At 41.9% G+C, this 20400-nt stretch overlaps 1 protein-coding gene across 3 annotated transcripts in view; it reads left to right on the top strand.

Annotated features, from left to right (window-relative positions):
- The window catches only part of LOC137378165 (sodium/potassium-transporting ATPase subunit beta-1-interacting protein 3-like), a 253365-nt gene extending 234713 nt beyond the window's left edge, over positions 1 to 18652 (top strand). The window contains exons 6-7 of one of the 3 annotated variants that reach the window (XM_068048306.1): positions 15996 to 16080; positions 18097 to 18652. In XM_068048306.1, the coding sequence (XP_067904407.1) occupies positions 15996 to 16080; positions 18097 to 18106 (95 nt within the window). In that variant the 3' untranslated portion in view covers positions 18107 to 18652. Of the gene's footprint in view, positions 1 to 15995; positions 16085 to 17333; positions 17508 to 18096 lie in introns of those variants that run through there. The other 2 variants (XR_010976574.1, XM_068048307.1) reach the window with 2 other exon arrangements.
- The last annotated feature ends 1748 nt before the right edge of the window (positions 18653 to 20400 follow it).

Genomic DNA, 20400 nt, shown 5'->3' with positions numbered 1-20400 from the left:
CCTCTCTTGATACACTAAAACACTGAGAAGTCTAAGACACCGAGACACTGACTTATAAAACTCTGAAGAAACTGAAAGACTGTACTTTGAATTATTTTTGAAGTTCAGTAACTGTTGTAGATAAAATGTTAAGTAGGATTGGGATGTGTTTTTATCTGTCACTTGCTTAATCAGCCAGAAATACTACCTATTCTGGATAGATTAGAGATCATGAACATCGACAGGATATTGTTCAAATTGAACAGTAATGTCATACAGGTATCCTAGCATTTCCCAACGTTATGTTTAATTTTAAGGTTTGTTTAAAGAAATTTGTTTGAAGAAATAATGCTGTGGAATACTAGCATATGACTGCTTAATGTGTCCCTCTGTAATTCCTCTCCTTGCTATTTTAGCAGAGGAGCTAATCCATCTAAAATGAATAATTCAAGCTTTGAGGCTGAAAGCTAAACCTGGCTTGTGACAGTGAGTTTAACTGCCTGGTCTAGGACAGGAGAAGATCATTTAACCAAGGGGCATAGAGTTGACAGCAGCCTGGGAATTCAACCCACAGTATTCTGGTTGTGCTTCAATAGTGGAGGTGCCAAAAATTTTATACAGAAATCATCTTTATCTAATTCTGAACCTATTCATTTAAACACAATATAGTTTGAGGATGGGAATGAAAAGTAAATTAATGTAATTTTAAGTCCATTTGAGTCTCTGACAGTTCATTTAATGCCAATATTGTATTTATTTTGCAATAAATTTCTGGTATGCTGTATGCTCTAAATCTTTTGAATACACATCAGTGGTGAGCAGCCTGGCCTGCCACCAGCACATATTGCAAATTCATGGTGCATTGCCCGCGAATTCCCAGTAAGCTGGTGCTGGGCCGGATTTCTTGCTGCTGGTGCATATTTGGAAAAGTTACCTCTATATGTCAGAATGTTGTTTAAACATATTTCATTGCAGAGGGATAGAACTGAAAAGCAAAGATGTTATTTTAAACTTTTTTTTAGAGCCTTGGTTAAATCACACTTGGCGTACTATGCATAGTTCTAGTCTCCATGTTATAAAAAAGATGGAGGCATTAGCGAAGGTGCAAAAAGGATTGACAAGGATCATACCAGAACTGTGAGGTTACATCTATCAGGAAAAATTGAACTGGCTGGAGCCCTTTTCTCTCGAAAAGAAAAGGTTGAGAGGTGACTTGAAGGGGTTTAATAGGGTAGATGTAGAGAAGATGTTTCCACTTTTGAGGGAGACCCTAACTAGGGGCCATAAATATAAGATAGTCACTAATAAATGCAGTAGGGAATTCAGGAGAAACTTCTTTACCTAGAGAGTGGTTAGAATGTGGAACTTGCTACCATAAAGAGGAGTTGAGGCAAATAGCATAGCTGTATTCAAGGGAAAACTAGATAAACACGAGAGAGAAATGAACAGAAGGATAGAGTTAAATAAACTAGGGTGGGAGGAGGCTCATGTGGAACATATACATCAGCATAGACCATTTGGGCCAAATGGCCTGTTTTTGTGCTGTATGTAATTTATGTAATTGCATCTCCTGCTGCACTACAATGCATTTTATTGCCCTGAAGTAAATGGTGTACTTTCTGTAGTGAAAACTATTTTGGAGGGTTTCCTCTCACTCTTGCCTATGATATCTTGTTCACTGTTATGAATATTACCCATTTTCATAGAAAACTCTTTATCCCAGAATAGTATCACACTATTAAACCTATGTATTATATCACAACTGCTTGTACAGATTACTATCTCCCTTCAAAAAAAGGTTTCTACAACACAGAGAAATCTGGAGTCAATGTAAAAAGTAAATTCGTAGCACCATTGTCTCTGTTACATTTTACTACCTTCTTATCTGCTTTAACCAAACTTACCAATTTATCCTGCTTTCTTTTATTCTTAGATAGCATCTTTTGACCTTGGCTAGTTACAGGCTATGCAGCTCTCAAGTCATTTCTTTATATCACTCAGGGCTGAACTATTTGAGTACACCATATTATCATGTAGTCTCTAAGGGCATTTTATTGCAGTTGAATCCCTGATAACTAAGTCATTCTTGCTCTCATCAAAATGAGGGATGACCATGCTATGGAATAGAATATTTTTTCAATTATTCCACCTAGCGTCAGCATAAACACTTCCAGGTGTTGTATAGTATGTGTTAGATGCAGAATAAAGACCCTATACCCCAGAAAAACACTCCATACTATGCCTGTGTGATATTTCCATCTCTGAGTTGGGGTGAGGGTGGGGACGATGGAAGGGGGGAGAGCGTGGATTTAGATGGCCAGTTTCTCAAAGTTCAGAAAACCCAGCTGGCCTGGGTTAAAATTAAATTGGTGAATAAAAATGAGACACGCAGCCTCTTTATAATAGTTAAAGTGTCAGCCTGCCCATCTCTGCTAAAACAGGAAGTGAGAGGGTCAGAGGTGGGTTGGGGTCAGGATTCAGAATTTTAACACTTTATCCCCCCACCCAACCCCCCCACTTGATTGGCCTGGGGTGGGCGGCCGCTTTCCGCCCCCCACCCGCCCTACGTAAAGTGGGGGGGAGGCGGGAGCGGGTCTGGAAGGCCTCCCGGAGCCTCCCGCTCAATTTCATGCCATCCCCTGCCCCCCGCCACCATCCAGCTCGCTGGGGTGGCGTAAAATTACGGCCTCTGAGACAAAATTACTACTGACTGAGATAGGTGAGCATTCTCACCTCTGCGTATTATGTACTTATAACCATTAGGAAGTGCCTTAAGATTGCCAAACTCATTTCATTTGAGACAGATCTGTAACAGAGAGCAGACTTTTACACAATTGTTTTGAATTGGATTTGAATCTGGATATAAGAATGTTAGTACACTATGTAACTCACTGCTGTCCTTTTAAAATAAATTAATGTTGGCATAGAAATTCTATATTATGCTGCTGTTGAAAGACAGACTTGTATTTATACAGCACCTTCTCATATTTCAGAAATATTTAAGTGCACTTCACATTGAATAATTTACCCTGAAATGCTGTAACTGTTATGTAACCAAATGTGGCAGCCATTTGTGCACAGCAGCACGTGGAAATAGTCACAGACAATGTTTTCAGTGCACACCAGTCTTGGCTGAACTGGAGACTGGATAGAAACAACTGAGAGGTAGGATTGGGTGGTTTTATATAACCATTCTTACACATAAACTAAGAATCTGCGTTGAGGTTGCCATTATAGCATCTGTATTGCTTTCTTACAGTATTCCTCTATTTATAACATCCATTGACCAGAAACTGAACTGGAGCAGCCACATAAATACTGTGGCTACAAGAACAGGTCAGAGACTGGGAATTTTGTGGCGAATAACTCACTTCCTGACTCCCCAGTGCCTGTCCACCATCTACAAGGCATAAGACAGGAGTGTCATGGAATACTCTCCATTTGCCTGGATGAGTGTGGCTCCAACAACACTCAGGAAGTTTGACATCATCCACCACAAAGCAGCCCGCTTGATTGGCATCCCATCCATCACGCTAAACAGTCACTGCCTCCACCACCGACGCACAGTGGCAGCAGTGTGCACCATATACAAGATGCACTGCAGCAATTCACCACACCTCCTTCGACAGCACTTTCCAAACCCGCGACCTCTTCCACCTAGAAGGACTAGGACAGCAGATGCATGGGAACACCAACACCTGCAAGTTCCTGTCCAAGTCACACACCATCCCGACTTGGAAATATATCACTATTGCTGGATCAAAATCCTGGAACTCCCTCCCTAACAGCACTGTGGGTGTTCCTGCACCAGATGGACTGCAGTGGTTAAAGAAGGCAGCTCACCACCACCTTCTCAGGGGCAATTAGGCATTGGCAACAAATGCTGGCCTTGCCAGTGATGCCCACATCCTATGAAAGAATAAAAAAAAGTACGGTCTAGGAGCAGAACTCTACCCATATGCAGAATTCTGCCTTGGCAGCGAAAGTGGGATATGCAACTGGGCAATAAAACTGAGGTTCTGCAGCTTGCAAAATGTATGCTATATCTGCAAGTCTCTGCCAGCCTTGGTGTAGTCAGAGAAGGAGGTCGTTTTTTTTTGTTTTTATCTGTTTGGTTCCATTAAATTTGACCCAAAACTAATTTGGGAAGTATTTTGTAGGGCTGCTATCAAATAATTTTTATTTACTTTTTCCCATTAAAGGTATTGAGAGAGAAATCTAATGATGCACCATGAGTTTTGCTCGCTGATGTAAAAAGTATTGTATAAAATACCTCACGAATCTTAAATTATAATAGTATCCTGACACAAGAGATTTCCTTTCTGGCAAAGTAGTAGAATTTCAGTAGTTGTGTAGACATGGTTGCAACCTCTTCTGTATTTGTGTCTATGTAAAGATATATGCGCATATGTATCTGCATGTGTGTTACGTGCATGTGTGCTCACACAAATGTGTGTTTGAGAGGTATAACTATCTGTTTGGGCATATGGGTAAGGCTTGGACACGTGTAAGGGCTGAATGTTCGCTTTGGGAGTGAGAAACAGGAGCCATGACTGTTTCTGGGTCCCAAACCTGTCCCCAGGGGGAAACAGTTACTCGTTGGGATTTTGTCTTGGACATTCCCTGTCCAATTAAGGCAGGCCAAACAGAGGCCTTCTAGCTTCAGAGGAGCACCCATTTGCAGTAAACGTTAAGTAACTGAGAGGGCGCTTCAACATGAAGGTGCCCTCTCAGCAATATTTTTAAATATAGAAAAAGCAGCCAGGCCACCACTGTGAGTGGGGATGGGGGTGGTGGGTGATGTTCTCAGGACTGGAGCAAGGCTTAGCCGAGTTTAGTAAGATATATGAGGTAGAGACTAAGCTTATGCAGCATGCTGTTGAACATAAGAGTCCTCTTTATACTGTTTTACTTTCACTTTCTCTTTCAGTTCCCCTGCAGGCTCATGTGTGCATCGTAGCCTCAAGTGAACAATATGTACATTGCAATTCTCAAAACACTACATCCCTTCCCTTCTTAGTAACTGAGAAACATAGCGACTGAAATTTTTCGTTGGCCAAAGAGTCGGTGGCGAGCCTGCCTCCGCCGGGCCTGGGGAGTCAGACCGGGATTTTCCGCTCCCCAGGCCTTTAATTAGTCTTGGGTGGGACTTCCACCTCCTTAAGGCAGGAAGTTCCGCCTAATGGAGCTGCCGGCCAATCAGCGGGCCGGCAGCTCTTAGTCCCAGCAGCACCACCGGGAGCGGTGGCCACTGCTGGGACTACACCCAGCCATCGCAAGCAAGATGAAGGACGGTCCCTGAACTAAGATACGTTTTTAGGGCCTCACTGGGGACAATCGGTCGGGCCCCGGCGAGGCAAGTGGGGTTGGTTAGGGGGACGGGGAGAGCGTTGTGTTTTGGGGGTGGTTGGGGCTTCGGGGCCGGCCCTCTGCGGGGCACAGGGTGCCCGATCAGGAGGGCCCCCACCAACCCGCAAGAAGGCTGCCTGGTTTTACCAGGCAGGCTTTTTGAGGCTTCTGCCATCTGGCCGTCAAGGGTAAAATATTTGTGGCGGTGGGCGGGGGCTCTTAAGAGCCAGTAAATCAGCCACTTAAGGGCCTTGATTGGCCAGGGGTGGGTGAGCCGTTTATCACTGCTGCAACCCTGCATAAAATTGCAGCGGGGACGGGAACGGCCCCCCCCCCATCCCCCTCTGCCTCCAGCCCGCCCGTTTGGGGGTGTAAAATTCCAGCTAGCATGTTTCAATGGTTTGTTCCCAAAAGTGTAAACAATAAACTTAAACATAAATAGTTCACTTCATAACATAGTCACTTAACGACAGTGGCCGTTTTCTCTCACGAGTAGGATATCATCTGACATCAGGTGTAGTCTCATTTGACTCATGTTCTTCATCTGAGATCTCGAATTCAAAATTGGATTCAATGCTAACGAGTGGTGTTTTCAGTGCTTGGAAGAATGATACGTTTCTTGTGATGATTTGCGAATCACATTTGGCAGTGATCATTGATCACAGACACCTCTTCCTACCTCCCTCTGGACCATGACCCCACCACCGAACATCAAGCCACCGTCCAAAGGACTGTCACTGACCTCATCTCCTCTGGAGATCTTCCCTCTACAGCTTCCAACCTCATAGTCCCGCAACCCCGGACAGCCCGCTTCTACCTCCTTCCCAAAATCCACAAACGGGACTGTCCCGGCAGACCCATTGTGTCAGCCTGCGCCTGCCCAACTGAACTTATTTCTTCCTATCTAGACTCTATCTTTTCTCCGCTGGTCCAGTCTCTTCCCACCTACATCCGTGACTCTTCTGATGCCCTACGTCATTTTGACAATTTCCAGTTTCCTGGTCCCAACCGCCTCCTCTTCACTATGGACGTCCAATCGCTCTACACCTCCATCCCCCACCAGGATGGTTTGAGGGCTCTCCGCTTCTTCCTGGAACAGAGGCCCAACCAGTCCCCATCCACCACCACCCTCCTCCGCCTGGCTGAACTTGTTCTCACATTGAACAACTTCTCCTTCAACTCCACGCACTTCCTTCAAGTAAAAGGTGTCGCTATGGGTACCCGCATGGGTCCTAGTTATGCCTGTCTTTTTGTGGGATATGTCGAGCATTCTTTGTTCCAGTCCTACTCAGGCCCCCTCCCCCAACTCTTTTTCCGGTACATTGATGACTGTATCGGTGCCGTTTCCTGCTCCCGCCCCGAACTAGAAAACTTTATCAACTTTGCTTCCAATTTCCACCCTTCTCTCACCTTTACATGGTCCATCTCTGACACTTCCCTTCCTCGACTTCTCTGTCTCCATCTCTGGGGATAGGTTGTCTACCAATATCCATTATAAGCCCACTGACTCCCACAGCTACCTCGACTACACTTCTTCACACCCTACCTCCTGTAAGGACTCCATTCCATTCTCCCAGTTTCTCCGTCTCCGACGCATCTGCTCTGATGATGCTACCTTCCATGACGGTGCTTCTGATATGACCTCCTTTTTCCTCAACCGAGGATTTCCCCCCACTGTGGTTGACAGGGCCCTCAACCGTGTCCGACCCATTCCCCGCACCTCTACCCTCACCCCTTCCCCTCCCTCCCAGAACCGTGACAGGGTTCCCCTTGTCCTCACTTTTCATCCCACCAGCCTCCATATCCAAAGGATCATCCTCCGCCATTTTCGCCACCTCCAGCGTGATGCCACTACCAGTCGCATCTTCCCCTCCCTTCCCCTGTCAGCATTCCGAAGGGATCGTTCCCTCCGCGACACCCTGGTCCACTCCTCCATTACCCCCACCACCTCGTCCCCGTCCCAGGGCACCTTCCCTTGCAATCGCAGGAGGTGTAATACCTGCCCATTTACCTCCTCTCTCCTCACTATCCCAGGCCCCAAACACTCCTTTCAGGTGAAGCAGCGATTTACTTGTACTTCTTTCAATGCAGTATACTGTATTCGCTGCTCACAGTGTGGTCTCCTCTACATTGGGGAGACCAAGCGCAGACTGGGTGACCGCTTTGCGGAACATCTCCGCTCAGTCCGCAAGCAGGACCCTGAGCTTCCGGTTGCTTGCCATTTCAACACTCCCCCTGCTCTCATGCTCACATCTCTGTCCTGGGATTGCTGCAGTGTTCCAGTGAACATCAACGCAAGCTCGAGGAACAGCATCTCATCTACCGATTAGGCACACTACAGCCTGCCGGACTGAACATTGAGTTCAATAATTTCAGAGCATGACAGCCCCCCACTTTACTTTCATTTTTAGTCATTTTTAGTTATTTTTTCTTCCTTTTTTTTGCATTCCTTTTTACATTTTTTACAATCTTTTTTTGCATTTATTTCATTTCATCTTAGTTTGTTCAGTTTGCTTACCCACTGTTTTTTTCAGGTTGTTTTTCTTCAGGTTTGCACTTGCTGATGTTCTATATTCAGTATATTCACACCTAATCTGTACTAATGCTTTGTCTTTCAAAACACCATTAACATATTGTTTGCCTTTGCTCCGTGACCTTTTGGTCAGCTATGTGGCCTGGTCCAATCTGCACCTTCTCCTTTGTTATCTCTTGCCCAACCCCCACCTCACTTGTTTATAATCTGTGACTTTTCTAATATTTGTCAGTTCCGAAGAAGGGTCACTGACCCGAAACGTTAACTCTGCTTCTCTTTCCACAGATGCTGCCAGACCTGCTGAGTGAATCCAGCATTTCTTGTTTTTGTTTCAGATTTCCAGCATCCGCAGTATTTTGCTTTTATTGATCCTTTTGTGTTGGACACACAAATGGTTGGATGTCATAAGGAGTTGTTTGCTTTCCAATATGACCATCACGTTTCACAATACTTTATCTCCTAGCTTTAGCAGTGTAGCTCTAAATTTCATGTTTCACTCTGCATTTACCTTCATTCGATCTTCCCGTTCTTGATCGCGTTCATGTTGATCATTAGCTCCGCAGGGTAGCTCAGGAAGATGTGTGCAAAGCTGAATGTAGCTGGAGGTTTTGCAGTAGTCGAATGAGGAGTCGTTCTGTAATTACAAAGAAAGTGATATAGTTCTTGCTTCTATGACTTGTTCTCAGCTGTAGCTGTACGTATTTTTTCAATGTTTGCATAAATCATTTGATTTCTCCATTAGCTCTTGGCCAATGGGGTGTGATTTTCCAAAGAGTGAACTCTAGGTAGTGTGTGAATTTGCTGAACTCATCACTGTTGAATGCGGTTCATTGTCACTTCTTACCATTTGAGGGATTCCAAACAAGGCAGTGACAAAAAGTAGGTGTTCACCTGTGGGCAAATCTGTGAAATCTACGCTAACTTCAATCCATGGTCGTAGTGGTAGTTCAAACATCTTGAAAGAATTATGAAGATTTGACATTGTGGCTACTTGATATGGCAAACACTGATTTTGTGTTCAATCATGTGGTCAGTTCCTGGGAACCATACCTTTACCCTAAGGAGTTGTTTGGTTTTGACAATTCCCTGGTGTCCTTCATGTGTTATATCACATTCCCTTAATGAGTGTGGAATGACAATACAGTTGTTGCATAATGCGAGATCAGATGTGATTGTAACAGTGAGTTCATTTTGAACATTGTGAAGACTCGGTAGCGTGTGAGCAAATTCATTTGTAGACGCTTTCTTGATCACGTCTTTCCAGTTTCAACATTTCATAGCCTTCATACATAATTGCAAAGCCTCATCTTGTTTTGTGGCTGCTTTAATGTCAGCTTTTTTTAATGACTTTGGCACTGCATTTATGTTTACGTAGTTAAGATGTTGTTCAGCAACCTTTTCCTCACAACTAGTAGGACCGACTGTCGGCAGCAGATGTTGCAAAATATAGTCCGCTGGGTTGAGCTGGCCTGGCTGATACTCAACGTGGAACTCGTACTCTTGTAGTTTGAGTATCCAATGTTCTTTTCGAGTGGGTGGTTTGCTATGTGGATTGTTAAACAAGCTCACAAATGGTCTATGAGCAGTTATTACTTTAATTTCGTTTCCATATAGAGATGAAAGTGTAAGATACCCCATGTGATTGAGAGTGCTTCTCTCTCTGTTTGTGAATAAAATTACTCTATCAGTGTTAACGATCGGCTTGCCATCACAACGATTGATGGGTTACCTGTCTTGTCTTTCTGTACAAGCACTGCACCGAAGCCAACCGGGCTTGCATCCACAACTAGCTGGGTGGTTTTCTCAGGGTCAAAATAGGCATTTGTGCAATTTCCTGACAAACGTTGTTTGATCTGGTGTACCGCCAGTTTGTGTGATTTAGTCCATTTCCACTTGATAGTCTCTTTTGTCAGATCGTGTAGGGGGCAGATAGCATAACGAGGTCAGGAATGAAACGACTGCAGTACGTGACAAGTCCTCGCAGACTCCGGACTTCCTGTACATTTGTAGGATCCATAGCGTTTGCAATGGCTTCAACTTTCCGTGGATCTGGTGATACTCCTTCACCACTGAACAGGTGACTGAAGAATTCAATTCTGCTTTCATTGAACAAGCACTTGTCTTTGTTCAAAATGAGGTTACATTCTCATGAGTTGTTGTCTGAATGCATGTAGGCGTGTCTCGAGGTCACCTTCGGTGGAGCCATAGATGAGAATGTCATCACTGATGTTCAGCGTGCCTTCAAGTCCTTGAAGTGCAGATTGAATCAAGTGCTGAAATACCTCAGCTGCTGAATTGACTCCAAAATTAGCCTCTTGTATCGAGAAAATCCAATGTGAGTAGATAATACAGTAAGATATCTCGATTCTTCGGCAAGCTCAGTTTGATAGTAGACTGCATTGAGGTCAAGTTTAGCAAAGTGTTTAGCACCATTCAATTTCTCTATGATATGATCAATTGTCAGTGTGAAGTGTCTTTCTCGTTGTATAGCTTGGTTTGGTAATCACACATCAACGCAGTTTCTAATCTGGTTCTCTCTCTTGGGTTTCTTGATGACTTGTATGGGTGAGACCCAAGGGGTAGGCTCATCCCCAACTTTCTCATTAATGTCAAGGTCAAGTAGGTGTTGAAGTTCCTTCTCTGTTTCCTGACATGAAATTGTATTTGTCGCCGTTGATGCGCAACTGGGGGCACATTAGGGTCTACATGCAGCTTGCATGTAGCACTTTTCAGTTTGCCGATACCAGTGAAACAATCAGCATACAGTTTGAGAATGTTTGTTTTTGTTATGCGACGGAATCGTGTATGTGACTGCAATCACATGCAGATCTGTTGCTGTGTGGAAACTTCTAAGCGTGTCATATTCTCCAGATATGACATAGAATACAGCATTCGTTTTAGTGTCTTTGAATGAGACTGGCATTTCAAAAGTTCTGAGAATTTTCAGTGGTTTTTCACTGTTGCAAGGGAAATTTTCATATTCCCTGGTTTGCAGAAAATGGGGAAATCTTGAAGTTTGTTGAATGTTCTGTCTCCCATGACATTGACAGAAGTTCCTTCATCTATGAGAACATCTACATTCGAGCAGCCAGTGGTCACTGCCACATGTGGCTGTTTGCTGTGTCTGAGAGAGAGGACAAAAGTATGTTCAGGATCATCTGCATCTACACTGGCTATATTCTCTCATCTTTTTGCTGTGGTACGCATACGTGGAAACCTTATGTTGGTATTGGTCTTAGTAGTTGATTTTGTTGATGAGCAGCAAACACAAACAAAGTTGTTTGGTTTTCCACAAGCTGTACTCTGCTAACCAGTAGCAGGACACTCTGTCTGATGTGGATAAGTCGCAGCTCTGTTTGCGAGACGGCTGCTGTTGCTTTGTAGGTGGTTTCCTGACACATGAATGATAAATAGTGTTCACAGGAGTTGAACTTGGAGTGTGGTAGTTACTGCGAACAGCCTCAACTTCAGAAGCTCTGGACTCTGACAGCGATAGTGATCTTGCTAGTTCCAACAACTCTGGCAGCTTTCTGTCTTTCTTGAGGGCTCTTTGGCATAGTTGACTGGAGAGCCAGCCTTCGATTATTTGTGTTTTGATTTCCTGTTCAACATCACTGAAGTAAAATTTGGTTGCTAATAGCCTCAATTACGTGTAATGTTGGCCAATTGTCTCATTTGCTTCTTGCTTAGTGCGTCAGAATACAATGGTTTCATATATGGTGTTTTTCTTAGGTGCAAAGTAGGTCATCAATGCATTTTTTGCTGAGCTGTAGTCATTTTGCTCAGGCGTAAGCCCCTCTTCTAATTCTGCACCTCCATACTGTAGAAGTAAGGCCTTTTTCCTTGTGTCATTTGTGATTGCAAAACCTGCCATCTTGCCTTTGAGCTGTCACAGCCATTTTTACCAATGTGGGGATACAGATGATGGCTCTGAATGCACATCAAAAAGTGATAGGTTGGGCATAGGCAATGCCATATTGTTCAGCAATGCAGTGATAATGTGCGATCAAGGATCCGGGATTGAGTTCTTTTCAGAGGAAACTTCTCTGCAATGATCTGAGATTATATACTTTTTTTTGATTGGCTGGTTATTTTGGAGTGATCAGTGTGTGAGTGTATGCTATACCAGCTTCCTGTGGGTCAATACAACACAGTCTCCAGCTAAAAATACTGTCTTCAAATAACAGACAAAAATCTTCCATAAATTTCATACCTAAAAGCAATGTTTCCTGTTTTTCACCATCTGTTTCCTTCTTGCTTCTCGGGACTGGAGCAAGGTTTAGCTGGGTTTAATAAGAAATATGAGGTAGAGACTGAGACTGAAGCAGTCTGCTGTTGAACATAATGAAGTCTTCTTTATTCTGTTTTACTTTCACTTTCAGCTCCCTCTGCTGGCTCATGTGTGTATGGGAGCCTCAAGTAAACAATATGCACAATACAATTCTCAAAACCCTACAGGTGGGGTTGGGGGCAGTGGTGGAAGGGGCATCCCTCTACAGGGTAGCCTTTGGCTGCACCCACACCCAGGCAAGTAGGAAGGGCCTGTAGGCCTGCTGCTGGGTGCTTGCCTCCAGACCGTTGATCTTCCCCCTGTAGCGTCAGGAAACTGGAGGCCAACTGAAAATCCCATTTGGCCTCCTTTGCTTACTGTTACAAGGCTCTTAATGAGCCTAATTGGCTGCCCACCTCACGGGGCAGGCAGCCTTGCTGGGCTCCCCCAAAATGGCCGGCGGTGCCAAGAAACCAGCATGCTGGCTGGCGTCACTATTTTCGGACCCCGTCCGCCTCCATTCCTGACCTATATCGTTGTATCAGTCCAAAGAAGCACAGTAGCTGCAGACAACCAGCATATAGCTTACCTGCTCTGATGAGTGTTATTTTAATTCCTTTACTATACTCTATGCTAACCACTGTAACACATGTAGAGGGAATGATTGATGTTAGTGTAGTTAGACAAATAAGAAATAATGAACCGGTCCTGTTAAAATAATCAATGATAATAGGTTATATGGTGCATTGACTGTTACTTCAGTTTCATTCTCACTTAATCATATTCTAATTTTTTTTCTTCTCTGTGCCATATGACATTTCAGCTTGTTATGAACTTTGTTAAGGCCAGTTTCAATTAGCAGAATGTCTTGGGTTCATTGACCACCATGTCTGCTCCATGCTTCTCTAATTATATTATAGCTAATTTGCCTGTTCCACTTAATCTAAGGTATTTGGCTTGACTCAGAACTACTGGCATCTTGACTTCTCTCCTTTACGCAAAATCCTTTGTAGCAAACCAATGACATTTTTCCATACTTTTACATAATTAGAAGGAGATGTCTTTTTAATTGGAATATGTAAGTAAATGGATGTAGCAGTAGGTAAATGTCAATTGTCCATTTGTCTTGTAGAGTGTTAAAATGACCTTTCTGTTACATGTATAGTAATTGTCATACAGGTCCCCACCTGCCAGGCATGAGGCATATTAATTTCACCACATGGACATTAAATTTCAAACTGTTATTGAAATGAAGAAAGGACTTGCTTTAAAAAAAATTGCCAGATCCTGGCTGGAAAGACATTTGCATATTAACAGACAGTGTTTGGAAGGACAAAGCAGCCATTCCCTGACACATTCAACCCACAATGGGCCCTTGGGTGGAAAAACATTTGCATATTAACAGGCAGTGCTTGGAAAGGACAAAGGACCATTCCCTGACACATTCAACCCACAGTGGACTTTTCATCACCAGACGCTGAAGATGGGGGACCTCGCATTCCAGGTTGACTGCTAAGATGGCCAAATACACAAACGGACAAGGTCAAACCAGCTAGCAACATAACTAGCCTGCTGGGCAACCTGAGTTTTTTGAATTTGTACAAACAGTTTGGGCAGAAAGCAGAATGCTCCTGGACTGAGAAGGTCTCTCCTGGCTGGCTTGCCACAGCCTCTCCTGTCTGCCTGCTCCCATCTCTTTCTAATGGAATTCCAAATCCACTAAAGACACATGAACCCCAAGAGAGAAAAGTCTCCTACAGCAAACAAAGTTTAAGAAGAATACTGGGCCCCAATGAAAAGCAAGATCTACCTACAATAAAGGACACTATAGTGAGCTCGAAGAACTGTAACACAAAAATACTCCTCAGATATTGCCTCAAACTTTTCCACTTTATTTCATCTGTTTTCTTTCTGTCTCTATCTGCATGTGTGTATCGTGTATGCATGCTTGCATGGGCGTGTTGTGTACCCATAGGCGTTAACCAAATTAGAGCTTAAGTTTAATAAATTTAATCTATTCTTCTTTAAACCTAAGAAAGTCTGTTTGTGCTGGTTCCTTTGCCTTATAATTGGAAAGTGGTGAACAAGGATTCACCAAGGGGGAGCTAAAAACAGAGTGTTTAAAAAATAAAACCCTGTTACAGTAAGACCAAGTGAAGGCTGAAAGGGAACCCTAGACCTCTTTCTCACCTGATCTTAACATAATAAAGATGGATAATACTTTATATTCATTCAACTTTGAGAAAATGTATTTATTTTCATGAAGACCTTTACTGCAGGCTTGCTTTGGGCTGTGTTTGGTATCATGGAACATCATGTTATAAAGTATTACTAAGTATTTACAGCACAGAAACTAGTCAGTCAGCCCAACATGCTGGTGTGTAGGTTCCACATGAGCCTCCTCCCATTCCTCTTCATGTAACCCCATCAGTATATCCTTCCCTTCATTTCTCCCTCATTTGCTTATCCAGCTTTCCCTTAAATGCATCTATGCTATTCACCTCAACTACTCCCTGTGGTAGTGAGTTCCACATTCTCACCACACTCTAGGTAAAGAGGTTTCTCCTGAACGCCCTATTGGATTTCTTAGTGACTATCCTAATTTATGGCCAACGTTCCTGTAAGCCACACAGGAACCCAAAAGTTCCTGCATTGGCCGCACACAAGTCGGCCCCTTTAAGTTATCACTGGTGCACAAAAGGATTTAAAGGGGCCGCGCACTTAAATAAATCACCTGCGCACTCAAAACTAAATTTAGAGAGAACGTTGTTTACAGGCCCTAGTTTTGGTCTCACCACAAGTAAAAACATCTTCTCTACATCTACCCTAGCAAACCATTTCATAATCTTAACAACCTCTGTCGAGTCCCCACTCAGTCTTTGCCTTCTAGAGAAAAGTGCGCCAGTCTGTTTAATCTTTCTTGATAATCTCTCAGTTCTGGTGTCTTTCTACACTTTGAACACTAACGTACGTAATGCTTTTTGAAATGCTTTCTTACTTTAAACTGGACAGTACCAGAGTGATCCTTTTTATCTTTGTAAGGGCTCTATGGGCACATATCTGCTAACTGCTACATATAGGGAGTAATCTTAAATTGTAAATAAGAAGGGAAAGTGATGGAGGCTGTCTTCTACCTTTCCTTTCCCAATTGCATTAGATCTGGTTGCACTCCTGAAAAGCTCTTAAACAGTTTTGAATCATGGTTGACTTTAAAGAACAAATGAAAAATGCACTTAACTAAAGATTACTTAGTTAATGAGCTGTAAGTCCTTAGAGCTGGAAGTCATGAAAAGTAAGAGAATAAACAAGCGTGAGCTTCAGCTGTGGGTGTTAATTCAGCGCTCACACACCTTTAATCTGTCATTACAGGGAATTGAGTTAGAATAAGTATCAAGCCTGGGTTCAAACACAGACCTTGGCAGTGTCTAATACTGCATGGTTGTATTTTAATTTTTAAAATGGCAATCAAAGTCGAATAGAGGGAAGTGGGGTATTTTTCATCAAATCCCATAGCATATAAGGCTTCTTCAACTCTTCATATTGTTGACAGCATTTAGCGCCTATTGGAAATTGCAACAATGATGTCCCACAGGTTTCAAATTATATTGGATTAGAATTAGTAGAGCAGGAACCTTTCTGTCCACTGCTTTCTACTTGAAGCAATACTTTCTCAAATTTGTTGTTGAAAGTGGGATTTTATCTGCATGCTCTTGTATCACAACTTTTTTTTTGTTTTCATTTTAACTTTATCTTAATCAGTTTGTTATATTTTTTATTTAAAATTGCTGTTTGGTTACTTTGTTTTAACCATGCGAAGGTGTTTTTCATACATATTATTTATTTACAATTATGTTGTGATTGCAGTTGATTTTATAGGTGGATTTGATTCATTCTCCGTCTACCATGTGCCTCAGAAACCCTCTCATGTACTATTAAAGCCAGTTTATCTGTAAGTAATTACCTCCTGTCACCATAATGGCTTTTTGTACCAGCAACACGCAATACCTTTAACCTGTCTATTTTCCATTTTAGCAATCTTGCCTGAATAAAGCCACAACACTTTTATAGGGGGCACTGATACTGATTGGAAACAAGACAGAAGCTTTACAGGATTCACTGGGGATGAATTTGCAATCTCCCCACTATCAGCAGGGTGCCTCACGGGCTTGCAGTGCAAATTGGGAAATTGGACATGCCCGAATTTCCCATTTGCCATGCCAATGAATGAAGCTGCCGTAGCATCATGGGTTTGTAAAATTACCTCCCCCACCCTCCAATATAACATTGAACTCCTGTTTGAAACTCTGCACTTAACTTAAAGCTGATTATCAACAAAGTATTAAATTAAACAGCAAATTGATTCAGTGTTAAAAGATCCCCTTCAATTAGCATTCTCAATCTGAAACATTACATAACTTTAGTTGACTGCCCTGACACAGCCATAAAATGGAGTGGAATTATTTTGTGGCCTGTTGTCCCTGATGTACTTCATGCTGGAAATTTTTGTAACAGGCAGTATCTGGGGTCAAGGCTCAGAAACTTCATTAAGGTGAAGCCAAAGATGAGACTCAAAGTACTCACTTTAATGTTTAATGAATATGAGGACCAATGTCCAACAAAGAAGAACTAATTATTTCCAGGATTTCCTAAGAAAGTATTTCTTAAACAGAACTAGATTTGTAAGTACCCTTCCAATCCTGAATTTAATTGGAGTTTCATTGATGGATTAATTTCTATACTATAAAGTGACTTGTAGAGTTACAATTTGGGATCAGTCACGTGGACTGCAGAGTCTTTCCTACTTCTGTTTTTTCCTATGTTCAAACTGATTGCAGGATACGCATTCTGCAGGTTATTTTGAGGATTTTTTCATTCATTTCAGTCTTTTCTAGGTTCTTCTGTTGCAAGGTTAAGTACTGATATAATTACTAGTTAGACTGAATGAAATGGACATATTCAGCATTTTGCATTGGATTGTATTGAAAATGAAATCATTAATGATGGGAGATGTCCTGCAAATTCCACAGTGTAGACCCCTAACAGCAATGGGAATCCAGGGATAGGAAATAAACCCGTAATGTGAGAAGTTAAATATTGTTTTGATTCTGGTAACTTATACTAAAGCATCAGCCTCCTAAGCAGCTAGTCCTGGGTCCGAGTTCTTGGGCTGTCTTTTATTACTGCTTACTCATCCCTCTTGATTGCTAGCGTTCATCATTTACTGGACAGTGGGTTTTGTTAATTATTAGCTGGACCACTGGATGGAATAGTCCACTACAGGAAGTTCTATCTTGGGGAAAGCTTTCTTTGAGATGACTACAGTAGTGCAATAGCCCTTGACCCTCATTGTTCCAGTCCAAAGAAAGCTGCATAATGGTGAGTCTATCCTCTGGGGATTACAAATGATTTTGTTATTTTAATTTCCTTCACATTTATTTTAAGTTCTATTTTATTGTTTGCATTTGGAGAAGTTGTTAATAAAATTCTTTCTGCCACGAACAGGTTTTGCGTTTTGCTCATTTTTATGCCCCTTCTTTCACTGAAGCTTTTGACTGCTTACTGGGAGTATGGTTCTGGTTGCACAAGTCATCCTTCAGTACCTTACCCTTGGCCATTATTCATGTTCACTTTGACAGTGAATGCTGACACTCTTTGTTTGTTGGGGGCATCAAAGCCAAGGCTGATCCAGCCTTTAACAGACACCCACCCACTTAGAATAAAGGTTGATAGATAATGATTCTGAACAGGGAAGATCTTCCCCTCCCTAAACCAGAATTGGCATATTTGTTTTTAATGTCCTCTATCAGACCAGGAATCAAATCTGCGACTAGCCTGGTATGGCTCACCTAACCACTGGCTATATTCACTGAGCTGTAGAGGAAACAGATTGTTTTAAGTTAAATAGAAAAGGCTTGAAAAACAGAGTCCAAAATATTTATAGACTGGTCTCTTATTTTCCCCACAGGTCTACGTAAATGAAAAGACGTCTCTACAATCACCTGTTCAGCTGAAGAGCATTGTCAACACGAGAGCCAAATAACAAAATACCAGCTCACACTGTTCCAATCATCACTTTCTGAAACAATTAACTTTTTGCATACTGCATCAATTTATAGTCGTTCTAACATACAGCATTTTCTTTTTGGATTGCCATACTTCCCCTCATACTCATGCAGTAGAAAGAAGAGTTGCTCATCGGAGGGGAGTGATACAGGCATTATAGCAGCGGCTCTAAGGAGCAATACCTAAAATTGGTTTGCACAGTCTTAGATGTACAGAAAGGAAAGATGCCTATTTTAGTCATGCCAATTCATACTCTGAAAATACAGAAAGTTGACTTTGAGTTCTGAACCATGATGCTACAATTTTTTATCTGCTAAATGGTTTTTCAGTAGAGGAGCTGTTAGTTTTCTGGGGCAGAGAAGCAGTACAGCTTTCAACTCAATGTGCATGCTGCCAAGCAAAATATTGCATCTATATTTTGACAGAAAGTTTGTTCAAATATACAATATTTTTCCAAATGTCATTGAATTTTTATTGTTTGTATTATAATTGGCCCAAGTGTTTTGAACTGTGATACTACAAATTCCTAATTTCCTGTCACTTTTACTGACGTGCAAGTATTGTTTCAGAAATAGGAAAAGTTCCTGCATTACAGTAACAATTATTTTCAGGTCTTTTCTTGCATTTTCGTGAAAGGTTTTTTTTTTGACTGGTCATTGGGCGTCATTGAATAAATGATTGATTGAGCTCAGACCCACTGCACCTTTAGTCACACATTGCTACGTTATGAAATGCAGAAACTGCACCATAGGAATTTTCATATGGTTATTAAAGCCAGATGAAATCTGTATCTTCATGACAGCTCTGGAGCAAATGGCAAAGAAGTGCTGAAATATGTAAGAAGAATTTTCACCAGCACAAATAGGATTAGGATAGCAGCTGATTTTTTTTTACTAAATGGAGATTAGCACTTTTTCCATTTCACAGTAACTGGATAACTGTGTGAAGTTATTTTAAAAAAATACTGGCCTGCGGTTAATGCATAACTCTTGATTCTGTGTCCCCATCCTGGAAGTGACTCATACAATTATTGCTAGTAGGAGCAGTGCTATATGCTTAAGCTTTTCTTAAACATGGAAAAAGATGTGAAATGTTGTCTGAATAATGAAAGGCACAACAGTCTTAAAAATGCAATACAAAGGATGTCACGCTATCCCAATACATTACAAGTTATACTGAAAGGAAAACTTAATTCAATTTGTGCCTAGGCTGCTGTTGAGTCATTTGATGTCCAGTCTTGTGAATTACAACCAGCAATATCCTAAATATATACACTTTTCAAGAAAGATGTACTACAAGGTACAATAATTAATGCTCTGTGTTTTCAAATGTTGAATGACTTTCATAAGAGTGGGGAGGTCAAGTAGACAGCATGGACATTGTGCTAAAATGTAAATTTTCCACAGGCCATCACAGCTCGCATTATGCGTTAGTTTGTAGCAGTGTGTTCAGTTATAGTGCAGTGGAGCAAGTGACAGTGTATAGCTGCCCTGAGCTTTTTGTTTACGTGAAGAAGGTGAGATTGATGTTAAAATCACAGGCTCTACTGTCCAGCGATATCTGTACTGTGAAAAAGATGCTGCCAAGTGTGCATGTACTATTGTGATCATCTCTTTTGCAATTTTTCAGTTAAAAAAAAATGTGGGGGTGCAGGATGGAGGAGCATATTTTAAGGTGCAGGCAAAGTGCAGGTCTGAATTCCAACCTTTTATATTTAAACTACCTTTTGGAGAACAGTGCCCTCTTCTGTAGAAGAAAAGTATTTACATTGGAGGCTTGCCTTTTATGCTTGAATGAAAACTTTGCATAGAATGCTTACTCCACACATACTGTCCAGACTTGTCAGTTGCTATGACACTAGCAAATGGCTGTCTGACAGAAAATCATTGCTGCTCGGGTTATTAATAGAGGCAGGTCAATAGCAGTGGCTTCAGCTATATGTCTGCAGAATGTGCCATCAAGGACAGATCAAAATACCTGAAGCATAAATAACAGCAATTCCTAATCAGTCAGCTGTAGTAGCATGCAGTAAAGGACTTGAATAAATATTTTTTTTAAATGAACCTCCTCCTCTAATGATATGAAAAGATAAAAGTTTCATTAAAGCACATTTAATAAAGGTCAGGTAATCTAATTTGTTGACTATTTTACTGACAATTCTAGTTCCATGCAATCGTTACACTAAAATCCCCATTATTGACAGACA

Source organism: Heterodontus francisci, chromosome 16 (genome assembly GCF_036365525.1).
Source record: "Heterodontus francisci isolate sHetFra1 chromosome 16, sHetFra1.hap1, whole genome shotgun sequence".
Taxonomy (NCBI): domain Eukaryota; kingdom Metazoa; phylum Chordata; class Chondrichthyes; order Heterodontiformes; family Heterodontidae; genus Heterodontus; species Heterodontus francisci.
The sequence above is the reverse complement of the archived record's forward strand: the minus strand, read 5'-3'. Positions and strand labels throughout refer to the sequence as shown.